General features: G+C 35.7%; 1 protein-coding gene across 1 annotated transcript in view; it reads left to right on the forward strand.

The window, feature by feature from the left end:
• Window positions 1-11957, forward strand: part of LRRC69 (leucine rich repeat containing 69) — a 100652-nt gene extending 88695 nt beyond the window's left edge. The window contains exon 8 of the mRNA XM_008068491.1: window positions 11612-11957. Within this exon, the coding sequence (XP_008066682.1) occupies window positions 11612-11722 (111 nt within the window). The 3' untranslated portion in view covers window positions 11723-11957. The remainder of the gene's footprint in view (window positions 1-11611) is intronic.
• Window positions 11958-18110: the final 6153 nt, after the last annotated feature.

The raw sequence follows: 18110 nt of genomic DNA on the forward strand, positions 1-18110 counted from the left end.
ATCTTAGAAAAAAAACTAGGAAATACCCTCTTGGACCTTGGGTTGCGCAATGAATTTATGGCTAAGTCCTCAAGCAAAACTAAAATTGATAGGTGGGACCTTATCAAGCTAAAAAGCTTTTGCATAGCAAAATAATCATCAAGAGAGTAAGAGACAACCTGTAGGATGGAAAAAAAATTGCAAACTATGCATACAACAAAGACCTATCATCTAGGATCCATGAGGAACTCAGACTAATTAGCAGGAAAAAAACAAATAACCCCATTAAAAATGTGCAAAGGACATGAACAGATACTTTTCAAAGGAAGACATATAAGGAAACAACAAACATATTAAAAAATACTCAGCCTCATTAATCATCAGATAAATGCAAATCAAAACTATAGTGAGATATCATCTCACAGTGGTCAGGATGGCTATCATTAAAAAGTCAAAACAAAACAAAACAAAACCCAAAACAGTTGTTGATGAGGCTATGGAGAAAATGGAATGCTTATACATTGTTGATAGAAATGTAAACTAGTACGACCTTTGTGGAAAGCAGTTTGGAGATAATCTCAAAGAACTAAAACTAGAGCTACCGTTCACCCTAGCAATCCCACTCCTGGGAATATACCCAAAGGAACACAAACTGCTCTACAAAAAAGACATCTGCACACATATGTTTATTGCTGCACTTTCCACATTAGCAAAAACATAGAATCAACCCAGATGTTCATGGAAAATGAACAGATAAAGAAAACATCGTACAAGATATTAACAATAAGAACTATAAAATGCTATTCAGAAATGAAAGATGACAAAAACAAATGGAAAAACATGGATAAGAAGAATCAATATTGTCAAGATATCTATCCTACCCAAGGCAATCTACAGATTCAGTGCAATACCCATCAAATTACCAACATGATTTTTCTCAGAACTGGAATGACAATACAGAAATTGATATGGAAAACTTTTAAGAAGAGCATAAATAGCCAAAACTATCCTCAGCAAAAGGAACAAAGTGGGAGGTATCATGTCTCCAGACTTTAAACTTTACTATAAGGCTACAGTAACCCCAAACAGCCTGGTATTGGTACAAGAATAGGCCCACACAATGGAACAGGAGAGAGATTCTGGAAGCAAAAACTCAGTCTCTCAATTAACTCATCTTTGACAAAGTCACCAATAACAACCACTGGAGAAAGGAGACCATATTTAGTAAATGGTGCGGGAAAACTGGCTGACCACATGTAGAAGAATGAAACTATACCCCTACCTATCACCATATACAAAAATCAACTCTAATGGATCAAAGACCTAAAAGTAAACCTCGAACTAATCCTAGAAGAAATGTAGGAAATATCCTTATGCACATCAGAGTAGTCAATGAATTCTTAACCAAGTCTCCAAGAATGAATGCCATAAAGGCTAAGATAGACATGGGACCTCATAAAACCAAAAAGCTTTTGCACAGTAAAAGAAACCATCAAGAGAGTGGGGGAGACAACCCACAGAATGGAAAAACATATTTGCAAGTTATATATATGACAAAGGCCTAACATCCAGGATCTACAATGAACTCAAATGAAGTAAAAGAAAAAAAGCAAATAGCCCCATTAAAAAGTGTGCAAAGGACATGAATAGGCACTTTTCAAAAAAAGACATAAAAGCAACCAATAGATACAGCCTCACTAATCATCAGAGAAATGCAAATCAAAACTACAATGAGATACCACCTAACTCTAGTAAGGATGGCCATCATTAACAAGTAAGTAAGTAAGTAAATAAATAAATAAGTAAATGCTGGTGTGGGTGCAGAGAAAAGGGACTGCATCTACACTGTTGATGGAAGTGCAAGCTAGCTTAACCTCTGTGGAAAGCAGTGTGGCGATTCCTAAAAGACCTAAAAATTTACCTTCTATATGATCCAGCAATCCCTCTCCTGGGAATATACCTAGAGGAACATAAATCATTCTACCAAAAAGACATCTGCACACATATGCTTACTGCTGCACTATTCACAGTAGCAAAAACATGCAACCAACCTTGCTGCCCATTGAGAGTGGACTGAATAAAGAAAATGTGGTATACATACATGATGGAGTATTACACAGCCATAAAGAAGAATGAAATTATGGGATTCACAGCAAATTGGATGGAGTTAGAAACCATCACACTAAGTGATATATCATAGAAATAAAGAACTGACTACCACACGTTCTCACTCATAAATGGGACCTGAACATTAATCACATAGCACAAGGGAGGGCTCAGCAGTTGCTGGGCACTGCTAGTGGAGATTGGGGAAGGGCACATAACAACACAAAGTGTACCTGGTCCTATACCAGGGGAAGCAAGGGCCAGTTGGAAGGCCAAACTTCACCTGCATACAGCCTACTTGTGTAGTTAATCCTTATTGTACCCTACATCTCTATAATAAAATAAAAATTTAATAAGAAAAGAAAATGTAGTACATGTACATGATGGCATATTACGTATTCATAAAGAAGAACAAAATCATGTCCTTTGCAGCAATGTGAATGCAGCTAGAGACCATCATTGTAAGTGAACTATAAAGAAATGAAAATCTGAATACTGAATATTCTCATTCATAAGTGGACATTAAACATTGGGCACACAGACACGAGGATGGGAATAACAAACACTGTGTGGGAGGGAGAGGGGGTTGGAGGGAGAGGGGGTTGGAGGATAAGGGCTACCAAAGCACCCATTGGGTATTATCCCCACCACTGGGCAAGGGAAGGACTTGCCAGAACCCCAAACCTCGCTTTCATGCAGTATACTTAGGTAGCGTATTCTCGCATGTACCTCACAATTTTACAACTAAAAAAAAGAACTAATATTTAGAAAGTATGACAATAAAAATATATGACAGTGGAGTTAATATAGATATATAAAATATAATAATCATGCCAAGCAATTTTAAAGATACTAAAATTGAGATTTGAATATATATTACAAGTAAAGTTGTTTTTAAAAAATGTGTTTGTTTAGTTCCTTTTTTCCAGAGTGGAAACAAAGTGAAAGCTTGCACAAAATACTTTGGGATGATAATCAGATTAACCACATTGGTAAACAGTTGCTTTGATTTATCTTTGGATTTTTATGTAAAAACTAGCCTAGACTCCTCTTTTTCTGTTAAAAAATTTTAATTTCTTAACCATCTGTCAGGAACTGAACTTGGAGAATACTGACCTTTATAGAAAATACTTTATTAAGAAAGGAGAACTCATTTGATCATGCTAATGACTAGCCAGACCTTGTGTTTTACAAAATGTTATGCTTCTAATGGGGTTTACACTCAAAGGAGGGAGACACTGGATAATAAATGGATCTTTATTCTGGATATAACACAGAAACAATCAAATATCAAACTGTAATTGCTTCTATTTAGGTGAATATGAACTTGTGCTTGTCTTATGAAGTTGTGAGATGAGGACCAGAAAATAGTTGATAAAGAATTTTACTCAATCTCAGAGAATAGTAGTTTACCTTTTTCCTCTATGTTATGAAGACCATTTCTTTAAACACCGAAAAGAGTAATAATTTTCATATATTAAAAGACTTCTTTTAGAAAATAGAAAAAATAATATGAAGCCATGGCAAAACTGTTAATGATTACTCTTCGTTGTTTCTTTAGCTGCCATGATCAGTGGTGTCAAGCTAGATATAATGGTTTGGCCAGTTTCAAGAAGGGGTGCTGTAACAATTCTTTGGCCAAACCCCTTTTTTCCACATCCATTTCCAAACATCAATTTAAGAAATCCTGAAATATTGGGCAAAGTTTCTCTGGATTCTGAAGCTATGGGGTTCTATTAGTTGCTATCAGGTACAAGCCCCTCAAGGGATTTTCATTGAGGTATGGAGGCTCTTCTTCTACCATCTTGATGGCCATGATACCCAGAGACCATATTGCAAAACAAAAATTATGACTTTCAAATGAACCCCTTTTTTAGGGTCCAAAAGGAATTGTGGACTGAACATCTTTCGGCAGACAGCCTATCATAGCCATTTTTCATGCCTGATATTTGCATTTTATTTTGCTGACTTTGTTGAAATAGATCCCATTCATTGTCCCCTTCAGAATATTTCTTAATATTTGAAAGGCAAATTTGAGTTTTTCAGAATATTGTTTCATCTACTAGTCTTCTTTTTCTCTCCTTCATAGCTTTGCTTTTCCTTCACATGCCCCTTTTGAGTGGCTTTGAGAAATTTTTCTCATGCCTAAATTCAAGGCAAGTGTAATAGAAATTATTTAGCTCCTTATATTGGCAAAGAAGTTCGGTACAGCTTAACTTTGTATAGAAGTTAGGACCAGCTATTATTACATGTAATATTTCAGTTCAGAGCTTGGTCTGAAGGAAGGAAAGAAAAGTATGTGATTTTTTTACCTTTTTTTTTTTAAACAAATAGTCAACTTTAGAAATTTCTAAATTAGTAGTGAGGTTGGTGTTCGTTATGTGTATAGAGAAAAGACTAATAATTTATATTTATACCTAAATCATCGAGATAGAAAAAGAATCCCATTGACTGCATTCTTATAATTTGTCTTTCTTTCCGCCTATTTTCTCTTTACATTTAGCTCCAGAAACCAAAGCAATTTGTTTTCGTTCCAACTTGGACTTTTTGAACTTGGTTAATGCCACTGCCTTTCCCTTCCCTCCTTTTCCTCCTTCATTTTGAAAATAAATTTCTGTATATGTTGCAAAAAAAGAAAGAAAAATTTTATTCAATCTCAAATATTAACCCTAACAATAATTCATCCAGTTGCTTTTGCCTTTTTCCAGATGTGATAGCTCTGCCATCTGAGTTCAGTTAGTCCTTGACTATTATAAAATTATCCATAATTTCAATGTAACTGATATTTCAATATTAGCTACTAATGATATAAATCTTTGAAACAGCAAAAAAAATAATATTTTTTTGTTACTACTAACTTGGACCATATTTGAACAATGACTTAGAGGTAACCTAAATAGTCTCATAAAATCCCTTCCAAACACTTGAGTGATCCTGTGCCCAAGATATGCATTTGATAGTTTTCATTTCTTATAGTTTCGTTAGTTGAACTTAACATTTCCCCTGATTCCTTTAAAGTTGGATAGTTTAGGGAGGGAGCGGTTTGGAACATGAACCCTCAACCTTGTATTGAATGATGTAATGTAATTAAAACTACCCTCAAAAGATATTAGACTGAGTAGGTTTCCCTATAAATGAGTGAAAACGCTCATCTACTTTATGAAAATAAATGAAAATTTGTAACTTTAATTCCTTTTTTATGACAAGCCGCCAGTAATGAAACTTAAGATTACACTTAATAATTTTACTCATTACTTATAAAGTAAAATCTTACTTTGCAGTAAAAAGTTATTACTGCTAAGATACCACTGACATTCACTTATGAAACTGATCATTTCAACCAGTCAACTGTGAAAATGAATGTAGGTTTTAAAACATTTATGGCATGGTTAGTCAATTTAATGTATATTAGGCACTAAGAGGATCAGAAGACATCACATTTCTAATTCTAAACATTCATGAAAGTAATAAGTATTTATTGTTCAGGAAAATTGAAATGGTATGCATGTTCCTTACTGTTTTATTCAGAAAATAGCAAAACAATTATAGTGTAAATGAACTCATACACTGTCTTGATTACTTTTACTCCTATGAGAACACCCTGACTCTCTCTTATCATTTCTAAGAATGCTCTCTTTTGTTCTTAAACTGCTGGATAAAGTAACAGTTATGTTCAGTATCTATGATTTCTAAAAAATTCTAAAGAATCTTAAAGTGTATTCAGCTTTAGTTCATTTATCTGAGGCTATGTATCACCAAAATGTTGAAACCTCTACGTGAAATTCAGAGGACATTGATTATGCAGGGGGTGGAGATGGAGAGCAGAGCCACTCTGTGGGGGTGAGAATGTTGGTTAGCTGAATGGCTAACTGGAACATGAACAGGATTTTCTTTTTTCATTTTTATCACAGTCCAAAATGCCCTAAGGGTGGAATGACCATATAATGTATTATCTGCGCCAACATGCTTTTGAGAGTAACAGCTGACATTATTAGTAACTAGAAAAACAGCAGGAAACCAGAACTGTTCTTGGCAAATATGAATGTATGGCTCCCCTTCCTAAATGTTGTAGTAGTTAATCTCAGACCAATGATCATTGCTGGGATTTTTCATTGCTGTCGTGGAGGAATTGTCATTCTGAACATTCATTCTGGATTTTAAAAATTATTTTTAGTTACTCTATAAATATTTGAGGGCCTGCTTTAAGCAGGAAGCTCTGAGTACTAAGTACAATGCAAACCAGTAGGGGACCTAGTCTGTCCTAAATAGTTTAAAATCTGAGTTTAAATTCTAAAAGATGTAAAAGACATTCACAAAAATGCTAAATGTTAACTAAGTGATAGAAACCAATTGCTTTAGTGGAAGTTGAGCTCACTTTAGGATTTCTGATCTAGGGAGTACTCAGAAAGATACTAGGACTTGTGGAGGGCCTTGAAATGGTAGAAGTGAGATACATGGAGAAGGAAGCAGAGAGGATATTTTAGGAGAAGAAAATGGTAGGGAGGAAATTAGTCATGTTCGTAGGGCAGTGAATCAATTAAGTTGGTTTGTGGATGGGAGTGGGAGAAGGAGACATTATAAAGAATTTAGAATCAAATTCTGTGAACCTGTCAAAGGATAGACTAGAGAATTCAAACTTGTCCCTGTTTGGAATGGAGTCATGTTGAATGTGTAGAGGAAAGTCAATGACATTTAAAAAAGGCATGTTTTGAAAAGACCCGTTTGGCAATAATATGCTGGTTTACTTGAAATTTGAAGAGAAGAGAAGCTGAAGAAAAGTGACCAGTTAGAGTGGTTACCTACTGCAGGTGTAAGGAGTAGTAGTGGAAATGGAAGGAAGGAAAGCACCATGAGGAAAGAAGGACAATATAGCTTGTTGGTTGGTTGATTATGAGAAGCCTCTGTGAAGGAGAAAGAAGAGTCCAGAGGGGGGTTTATTTTGGAGGCGAGACCCTAAGTTTCATCTTAGATGTGTTGAGTTTCAAGTGATACCTGGGTAATACAAGTGAATATGTTTAACCATCAACTGAACACACATTAGAAATATACTTCTTCTGTATGTTATTTGGAAACATGTATACTTTCCAACAACTGTTCATTCTTCCAAATCATTCTGTATGGTTGCTAAACTATAATTGAAACATCTCATTAGTTAAAGAGATTCGGATGCATATGATGATGAACACGAATCTAGAATTTAGTGAACCTGAATTCTAGTCTTGTCTCAGCCTTGAACTATGAGGTTTAAGGTAAATCATCTGCCTTATCACTATATCTGAACTAGTTTCCTAATCTGGACAATGAAGGGATTAGATCAAAGTCTCTTGTAGCTTGAAATTGCCTTGATTCCCTAAGGGAGAAAAGGCTGACATAGTCATGCTTTTCAAATTCTGTTGATTTGGAACATGATACCAGTATTAGTTTTCCACTGATGCTGTAACAAATTGCCATAAACTTGGTGGCGTAACAACAAGAATTTATTATTTTGCAGTCCAGTAGGTCAGAAATTCAACATGGGTCTCACTGAGGTAAAATTAAGATGTCACAGGTTGTGTTTTTGTCTAAAGGTTCTGCAGGAGAGTTCATTTTCTTGCACTTTACAGCTTCTGGAAGACACTTACATTCCTTGGCTATTGTTCCTCTTCCTCCAACTTCAAAGTCAGTATTGGCAGATCTAGCCCTCTCACATCACATCATTTAGACCTTCATTTTGTCTCCTTCTTCCACTTTTAACACCCCAGGGATTACATTGGGTCTACCTGGATAATCCAGGTTAATCTCTCTATTTCAATGTCCTTAACTCAAACTGTAAAGTCCCTTTCTACTGTGTGATGTAAGTGTATATTTTGATAATTTTTTATTTCTTAAAGTTTAAAACATAGCAGTGATGGGCAATCCCCTTGGGTCCCTTCCCACTGTTGGACCTTTTTTGTCCTCTCAATAAATCCTGCTTTCAGGAAAAAAAAAAATCTATATGTGTGTGTGTGTATGTGTGTGTGTGTGTGTGTGTGTGTGTGTGTGTGTGTATAGCAGTGATTATCACTGAGGCATATATTGAATGAGTTTTAAAAAATCATGATTCTACCATTCAACAAGCAAAACTTAACAAACTCCATTGTTTAAATTTAAAATGAAACTACTTTTTCCTAAAATAGGGAGAGGATAATCACATATTTATTTTCTTTAGAAAATAATGCATTTTATTGGAAATAGCAAAGAGCAAAGAATTAAACTGTAGTTTTACCTTTTAAAGCTTTTTTGCTAAAATTATATTTTTTCAAAATGGAAACATATCTAATTATAGGCCAACTCTGACTTTAGCTTGACAAAAAGGATATATCATTGAGTGTTTCCATTTCTATCTGAAAACAACGACTATAGAATATTTGTTTGACAGAGACATAAGGTCTTGTTAATAGACATTTGTGAAGCAAGATACTTTATAAGAGAGAGTGTCTTTATTCCTTTGTAACATGCCAATTTCAAATGGACATACGTGATACTAAAAACAATTGCAATGATGCCACAAGTAGAAATTTAAATGGCATCAAGTGGTAAGATGTTAGAGAATTTTTTTGTCATGCAAAAATTACTTAAGACAATGACTTTAGAGGGAAGAGTGTACTACCAAGGAATTATGTTGAGTTTGTTTGTTTTTCAGTTAAATTTCCAGAAAACAGTTTATAGCCCTGAGAAATATTAGATAAGAAATAGAAATTATTGTTAGAGAATAATCACCAATAGTTTCATGTTCACTATAAAAATGATAATGGACCTTTGGTAAAATAAGCTCCTAAAAAGCTAAACATAACATTCATTTTATTCTAATTAACTAAACAATATTTCCCCTAAGAAGGGGAAAGAGGGACACAAACACTTTGCATTCCTACTTGAAACAAGAGCCAACCCAAACTCTGCCCATGCAATTTCTTAATGGCACAAGGGAAATGGCTAAAACCACAGTGGAAAGAGAAAATGCCTTTAATAGTTTCTATTATAAGCTTTTTACCTCATGGAGAAACTGGACAAAGCAAATCGGATGTCCTATTTGCTTCCTTGGTTTAACGTTTGTTTCCTTTAGCTTCCTCCTCCTGGTTCCTGGCTTATAATTTGTCCTGACTCCTTAACAGAAGCTGAATGAACATAACATTCATAAAGCTTAATGAAGTATATATAGCATGGTTTATTGTTAATAGTTCCTTAGTTCTAGCTGAGATACATTAGAGAAGTAGGCAGGAAAAACTGTGGGTGAAAGGGTCGTCTACTATTTGGAAAGGGAAAAGACCACGTTTAGCTTTTGATTTTTGTTATTAATTCTCCAAACACAATTTCAATACCTAACCATTATAATCTAGTTAGGCAATCAATATTATGTCTGCTAGAGTAGATTTAAAGTGTTATACATAATGTGTCTATTATTAGAAAAATACTTATGAATTATTTTTACTTCTGGATTAATGTGTTTATTGTCGCTATTTCCAAATTTAACATTCTATGGTCTATTTATTGTTTGTACTATATATTGTTTCCCCAATACAATGTGCAAATTCATGAATTTATGCTCTCATAGTTCACCCTTCCTGAAATGTCTTTTTGCCTCTTCTCCAGGCAGCCACGTTCTAGTCTGTCCTTCAAAAACAGCTACCTTTTTCTATATCATGAAATCTTGCTCAATATGCAGCCTATGGTAGTATATCCCTTCTTGTATTCATATAGAACCTATCATTGGGTTGAGTCATATGTTTCTAGTTATTTTTTGTGTTTATTGTCTTTCCAACTAGATGCCAAGAAGATTGCTAGAGGCAGGGGTTGTTTGCTATATATCTTTGTATCCTTCGCACTTTGTCTAAAGTTGTACAGATTTTTGGTTATTTATAATTTGTCAGGACTTTTGGTTGTAAAGTTAAAAAAATTCAATTCATGTACCAACTCAAGTAATGAAGAAGGCTCAAGGATTGGTCTGGCTGAATATTTAGTTACAGCTAGATCAGGTTCCCAAATTTATCTTTAGGAATCTGTTCTTTATTTGTGGCCTCTACTTTCCTTTGTCTTTGCTTTGTTTTCAGGTAGGAGATCCCTAAATTGTGTTTTTGGGGGAGTAGAGAAAGAACTTTCCTCTCTCAGTAGATACAGCAATTCTTGAGGCTGATATCATTGGTTTTATTAGACTGTCTTGCACTTTGCACTTACCCCTGACTAATCACTGTTGTCAGAAGGAAGTGGTTGGGCTGGACCTGAGTTACTGGTCATATCTTGAGCCAGAGAGTAAGATCAGTTGCCCTCTCATTTCTCCAATATATTCACTGAGACTGGAGGAGGGGTAGTTCCCCAAAGGAAAAAGCAAATTTTGTGCCAGCAGAATCGGAAATGGTTGTCAGACAGTTAAAACCAAGATGCCCATGGGGAGTTTAGTAAATGTTTGCTGATTGATCTGCTAAACATCTTTATAGAAAAGAAGTCAGATTTGTAGGTATTCTGTACTATCTTTCACCTTCATCCAAAATATTTTATGGTTGGCATAGTGGCATATCTCTCTCTCTGTGTCCACAGTCACTGTTGGTAGAATTGAAGGGGATATGACCTATGACTTTGGTTTCCCACTAATATGCTGCCAGGGCTAGGAGGCTGTTACTCTTTCAAGGGTGGATTAATAACTGTGCTTACCTGTTTGAACCTCTCAATGGGATCTCAAAGTTCTTTTGTGGAAGAATGAACAGAACAGTCATCAAATCTCTCCTTATGGGTTGTGATGATATTGGCCAAATGGCTTCATGGTAAAATTAAGAAGCATTATCAACCAATTAAATATTTACTAGGTACTAGTTGTGTGACTCTGTTTTGGATTCTCCCACTGAAAGCTGTGTTGACTGTAATCAGAAGTTGATTATAAAGCATACAAATGGAAAACTTTTGAGGTTGTCATTATGTCAAACATAAACAGTCAGGATGTGTACACTAAATTGACTAGCAGGATTCTTGATTGCCTATTGTGTGTACTGAGAATTAAGATCAGAGATATTTGAAGTTCAAAAACTTAAGTCATGTATTGGGCATCTTGCCTGAGATTCAGGAAGTAAAGCTCTTAATGAACATCACAGACAGTGAAAAATATTGAGATCAGTTTCCATGGGAAATGGATGCTGGGCAGGCAAAACCAATATGTCCATTGGGAAGTTCAGTAAATGTTTGCTGATTGATCAGTATAAAACCTCTGTGGGATAGAAGTCAAGTTCATGTAGAATATTTACCATTTTTCACCTTTATCCCAAACACTTTATGGTTAGACTAAATAATTTGTTTGAATAAAAGCATATATAATATTTTATTATTTGAATATTGTTTTGTTTCAAATGTACCTTTCTTAGCTAGTTTAGTTTATATGTGGGAGAGGAGCAGATCAAGCATAAATAGAATAGTAGTTCTTTAGGAAGCGATGTTCTGCAACCCCAAGAAAACAAATATTTGTTCTAATACAAAATATTCATTGAGAACTATCTTAACTTTATTTTTAATCTTTACTTTTTAGAATTGGAAGATAAGCAGAAATCTACAGCTGATACCTCTCCGAATATTAATTTGTTCTTACAGATGTTTCACTCATCGTGACCCTAACCTCTTTGGAATTGCTCAGGTGTAGAATGGGTGAGCTGCTCCTTCAGAGCCTCATTCGACTTGCCCTCTCAGCTCTGCACACACAGTAAGATTCTGTCCCGCTTATGCGACCATACCGTGCCTGCCTTCTTTGTCCACACTTTGAGAAGGAAGAAAAATAATTCAGTTATAAAGTTCCCAATTTAAATATTCAATCTACTTTTAGCTTGCTTACATTCCAGGTGTGCTGTTTTTTCTTTGGCTTAGAAACAAAATAAAATAATGGAAAAAAATAACGATCTGTGTGGCAAATTAGTGTTATTTTTTCTTGTTATTTTATGACTATTGCCCCCTTTTTCTAGATAAGTATTCAGAGACTTTGATGGGGAAAATTATGTATTTTATGAATATTTTGTAATTCAGAGAGAATCACTGTTTAGTGTTAGATAACTGTATTACATTTGTATGATTTCATTTGAGGCACTAGTATCTATTGGCTTTTATTCCACTTAATAATGAGTAGAAGTCTAGAAATCCAGGGTTAGTAACTCCTAACTTCACTTTGTGGCTATTTTTAAAGTTTTAATTTTTTGATTTTCATTTTTCACAAAGGACACTGCCATGGCAGTAATGCTGAAACGAAACTTGACTACTTTTTTTTGAAGGACAACAGAAAACTAGGAAAAATAACTTATGAAAATATATGGTATAATTTGCATAAACCACTGGTTCTTGGAATTTGGTTTTGTTCAGCACCATCCACATCACTCAAGGAACTTGTTAGAAATGCAAATTACCTGGCCCCAACCTAAAACCACAGAATCAGAAACTCAAGTATGGCCCAGCAATCTCTATTTTAACAAATCCTCCAGGTGATTTCTTTGCATGCTCTAGTTTGAGAACCATGGGACAGACTCAGATAAATGTGATTGCTTTATGTTAAAAAAAAGCAAGACATTTAATCATAAGTTTATATTTAAACCCCACTAGAAATAGATTTCTTTATGTAACTATTTGGTGGTCCTTTTGGTGGAAAGCAGAGTCAAGTCTCATATTCCATATGCCTATTATCATGTTACCTTCCAAGCAAGACCTTTTATGAGCTCAATTCAGGATATATTTCTTAATGCATCAAAGTTGCATCTGGCATAACAAGGAAGTTAAATTAATGGAGCACAGCAAAGAGGAACAAGGTTTAGGTCCTACTGAGACAGGGATGGGCCTCAAGGTTACTTTCTAAAGGCTACATTAACCAAGAATGCATTTTAAACCAAAATAAAATAGAAAACGAAGTACAAATGAAAGACATAGGAGCTTATTAAAAATTAGTTACGGGTTATACTATGTATGTTTATTGAGGGATAACCACTCAGCCAATTGATTTTGATAGGGAAATATCTTGATACAACCCATGCTGTTGAAGAAGTGTTTTGTTTGCCATTTTAATCCCATGACTGCAGCCCCAATGTGTGCACCATCTTGGTCTTGGGGAGAAAATTTTATCCACTCATCTGTATCAGGTGACAGAAAGAAAATGTTGACCCCTTCCCTCCACCTTTCTACCTCTGTCTTCTTCATACCTCAGGGTACTGCAGCCTAGTTTCTGCCCTTCTATTCTATGGCAACTGTCCTTTCAAAGTCATCAGTGACTTCCTCCCAATCCACCTCCTTATCTGGCTGGTGATCCATGCAGGATTGGGTTAAACTGGCCATATTCTACCTCCAGGGACTATATACCTGAGGTTCATTCTTCTTCCCCATCCCTTTAACTGAATTTGATACCTTTCTCTCAAAAACAGGTGTTCTGTAAGATTCTTTATGGAGTCCCATTTTCTTTTCCCTTGACATTCTTTCTTACCCAATGAATCATCTGCTTCTACTAGTTTCATTTAGCCTCATTTAGCACACCTAGGTGTGTAACTCCTGAATCTTTCTCCATTTTTAACACTTGTTTCCAAGCTTCTCAATTTAAACATACCTAAAATAGAACAGACTCTCTTCTTATTTTCCCAGTTATTAATTATTTAGACAAATATTTACTGAGGAGCTACTATCTGTAGGCACTGTTCTCTATTCTAAGGATATAAAAATTAACAAAACTGATATGGCTTCTGTTTTCATAAAACTTACTTTCTAATTAAGAGAGAAGCAATAAACAGTAGACTAATAATATGATGATAATTACTTTGAAGAGAAGCAAAAAGTATTCAGAAAATAGAGAATTATGGGAAGACTTTTTATATAGGGTTGTCTGGATCTGAGATATTTGTTCAGAGATCTGAGGCAAAAGAGTTAGTGAGCCCTATGGATACAATGAATAGGAAGCAGTCGAGTATTTGAAAGGCTAAAAGCCCAGACTAAAAGTGTGCTTAAAAAAGAAAAACCATGACTCTGATGTCAAGGAATTTAGTGTTACTGAATGCATGGTCATGTATCAAATGTCACTTTGGGAGCCAGACTGGAGAATGAGGCATCTGCTTCTGCCTTTTGGGGTCATTTCATGTTCTGAATCATTGGTTAATTAAATTGGAAACTTAATCTATCTTATTCCACATATATTCGGTTTTGTATGTGCACGTGTGCATGTGTGTGATATCTTCTTGTCAGTAATCCATCTGAAATACTACAGTTGGGATCTGAAACACTGCAAAATATTTTTTATTTTCTAACAATTACAAACCAACCTTTATATATGCTAATGAAGTTGAAGCAACTGAAGAGGTTTTTTTTTGGGAATTATCTATTTTCAATTTTTCTCCTTTTTGTCTCTTTCAAGCGTGCTCTCTGGAATTTTTATTTTTCACCCACACTTGCCTCAGAAGAAAAATACGAAAGAGACACTCAAGTGTCTTTTACTGTTTGTTATAAATTCTTATCATCTGTGTTGTGGAGGAGTAGTTTCCAATTAGAAAGGATATTATTTTAGTATTATAAGTGAATTCTATTTATGTCGCTAGTTATTAATAATTCAAATGTGGTTTCTGATTCTTTATATTTGTGTATGTCCTTTGAAGACTCAATCCATGACTGATTTTCTCCATTTAATTACTCAATATTTCTAACAACTTTCCAGTAAGCTGTTAGTTGAATTCAGAGGGTACAGAGTTGCTAGATCTGGCAAAAGTATTGATATTATTTTTCTATAATCAAAGCAAGGAACAATTAAGGATATTTGCTTCTTTTGGACATTTTTTTTTTTTTTTGAGTTGGAGTCTTACTCTGTCACCCAGACTGGAGTGCAATGGCTGCTCCCGGCCACCGCAGCCTCGACCTGCTGAGCTCCGACGATCCTTCCTCCTCAGCCTTCCAAGTAGCTGGAACTACAGGCATGCGCTACCACGCCTGGCTAGTTTTTTTATTTATAGTGGAGATGAGGTCTCGCCAAGTTGCCCAGGCGGGTCTCGAACCCGCGGGCTCAGGCAATCCACTCACCTCGGCCTCCCAAAGTGCTGGGATTACAGGCTGAGCCACTGAGCCCGGCCTACATTTATGTTAACATATTTATTAATGGAGATTACTGATAAAGTTTTAAATGAAGGTAGGCTTAGTTTTTTCACTTGTTAAAGCTTTTCAAATCTTTAAAATAACTCTTGGAACTCTCATTGGTATTTCTTCATAAAATGTCTTGAGTGTTCCTTGTTGTCTAGGGTATTTGCTGGATTGCAGCTATTAGAAAATAAATGGCTGGAAGTCACTTGCTCTTGCTAAATAATTGTTTTGCCTCTCAGTTCTGAGAAAGTCCCTGGGCAGCTTAAATTTGCAAATTCACTGCTGGTGCTTTGGGAGCCTTCTGCAGTCCACAGGGCTCCAAACTTCATGAAGTCTCCTGACCTGAAGTTCAAAAGGGAGCTTGAGACTCAGAGAGAAGATGTGGCACACCAGGATTCATGAGGGGACTTCAAAAAGGTCTACAGGCAGGGCACAGTGGCTCATGCCTGTAAACCCAGCCCTTTGGGAGACTGAGGCTCGCAGATTGCTTGAGCCCAGGAGTTTGACATCAGCCTGGGCAGCACAGTAAGACCTTGTCTCTATAGAAAATTAAAAAACTAGCTGGCATGGTGATGCGTGCCCATAGTCCCAGCTTAGGAGGCTGAGGTGGAAGGATTGCCTGAGCCTAGAAGGTTGAGGTTGCCGTCAGCCGTGATCAATGTGATCATACCACTGTATTCCAGCCTGGTTGACAGAGTGAGACCCTGACTCTAAATAAATGAATATAATAAAAAGGTCTTTATCCCATTATTGTGGGTGCTCTTAGGGGCCAGCGAAATCACCTGAGGTGAAGGAAATCCAGGATGTGTGCCCTGTTTCTAGGTACAGGGTTAGAGTGTGTGAAGATGGTTAATAGGGCTGCACAATATGTACACTTGGGTGAGCTATAAAAATGAGCCACAAAAACAAAAAGAGCGAGGCTGCTTTAGAAGGTGGGATGGAGAAGGTAGGGAATCTATAATCTCCCAGACTCAGGCTATCCAAGGGCTGCTGAGGGATTTGACACGTTCAAAGGCAAGTGTTTGGACCTCAGGAAGAGAGATGAGGCTCGTCAGCCTCACTGCAGACTCAAGGTGAGTGAGTTGTTTGGTAAGAAGCCTGGGTCATGGGTCACAGGCAGAAAGCACGGGGAAAGGGCTGCAGGGGCGGGAACTTCCCAAGGGTTACCTTCTAGGAAACCACCGCCTTTCATTTCCATAAGTAAGTTGATAAATATTTAGAAAGAGAAAGAAGATTGACTGTAGTAGAGGATAGGGAGGCTAGATCACAGCTATCACTCTCCTAGTAAAATTAGAAAGAGCCTCCAGTCTCTTGAATTAGAACCAAAGCCTGTGATTTCTTTCTGGTGTGACTGAGGAAATCAGGGGTACATGTGGGCTATTACTTTATTTTCCAAAAAGAGGGCAAAAAAGTGCATTTAAAATTTTTAAAACTGACCAATTAAAATGCCTCAATCAGAGAAGGCTGGTTTAAAAAGACAGTAATACTTAAAAAAAAATCTATATTTCACCTTAAGATTTCAATTTTATACGTATAATTGTTTATTCAACAAATATTTATTGTCATCTCTCATAGGGAAGATATTATTTAAGCTTGGAAATGGAAAAAGCCTCAGAGAGCTTTTATCTGTTCCTAGCAAAATAACCAGTGAAGAATTCCTTTGACGTGTCAGATCAAGCTCTTCTCTGCTCAAATCCCACCAATCTCATGCTCAACATTCTGTTTCTCTATCTAGACCACTTTTCCCCAGATCTTTGGGCTCATTTTCCCACATGTTTCAGAAAGTCCTTCCCTGACCACCCTATTTAAAATTATGGGCCACTGCCTTGCTAAGTTGTGGCCAGGCCATATCTCGCATCTTTGGCCCCCTCCCCTACCTCGAGGAGGTGAATCTCCTCTTTCTCTCTCTAAGTTACTTTCTAAATAAACTGTATTTTCTAGTCTAAAAAATAAAATAAAAGCAGAAAAAAAATAAAATAAAATGATGAGGTCCACTTCAACATGCATAAAAGCCCTTCCTTTCTGTTTCTCTCATCCCTTATCACTTTCTATTTTACTCTATAATTTACTTATTAACTTCACTCATTATCTGTCTTATTCCACTATAATGTAAACTTCATGAGGGCACACCAAATAGGGGAAGAATTTTACACATATGCCCACCTTCTAGATTATATAATTAACATTTTACTATATTTGCCTTATTGCAGGTCTATTCATCCCTCTATTCAGTCATTAATCCATCTTATTTTTGATGCATTTTGAAACTGAAGACATCAGTATGCTGATTTTCCTTCTAATGTTTCAATGTGTATATCACTAACTGAAGTTCAATACTTACTTATCTTTTTCTTCTTTCTTAATTTACATGTGCATATGCACAAATTTACATGATTTTGGCAAAATACTTTTTCAAACCCTTATCAAGATATGGAAAATCACCACTATGCCCTTTCATTTTCCTTCCCTGTAAGGTTACTAGATTTCACAAATAAAAACACAGGACATTCAGATAAATTTAAATTTCAACAAAACAATGAATTTAGTGTAATTTTAGCATAATAATGTAAATGTTGCATGGAACAATATTTATGCTAAAAATATTATTGTTTACCTGAAATTCAAATTTTACTGCGAATCTATATTTCATCTTGTGACCATATTTTCTAGTAAATTCCAACCCTCCCAAAGGCAACCAGTATTTTGATTATTTTTTACCATAGATTTTGCCTGTTTTAGAACTTCATATACAGGAAATCATATAATATGTATTCTTTTTAGTAAGACTATTTCTACTTAGCTTAATAGATTCAAGATTCATCCATATTGTTGCATATTACAAGTTTGTCCCTTTTTATTAGTGAATAGTATTCCATAATATTGATGTAATACAGTTTGTTTATCCTTCCTCCATCTTGGGATTTTTCCAGTTTTGTCTATTATGA

Source organism: Carlito syrichta, unplaced genomic scaffold (genome assembly GCF_000164805.1).
Source record: "Carlito syrichta isolate Samal-C Ts95f unplaced genomic scaffold, Tarsius_syrichta-2.0.1 Scaffold311050, whole genome shotgun sequence".
NCBI classification, from domain to species: Eukaryota; Metazoa; Chordata; class Mammalia; order Primates; family Tarsiidae; genus Carlito; species Carlito syrichta.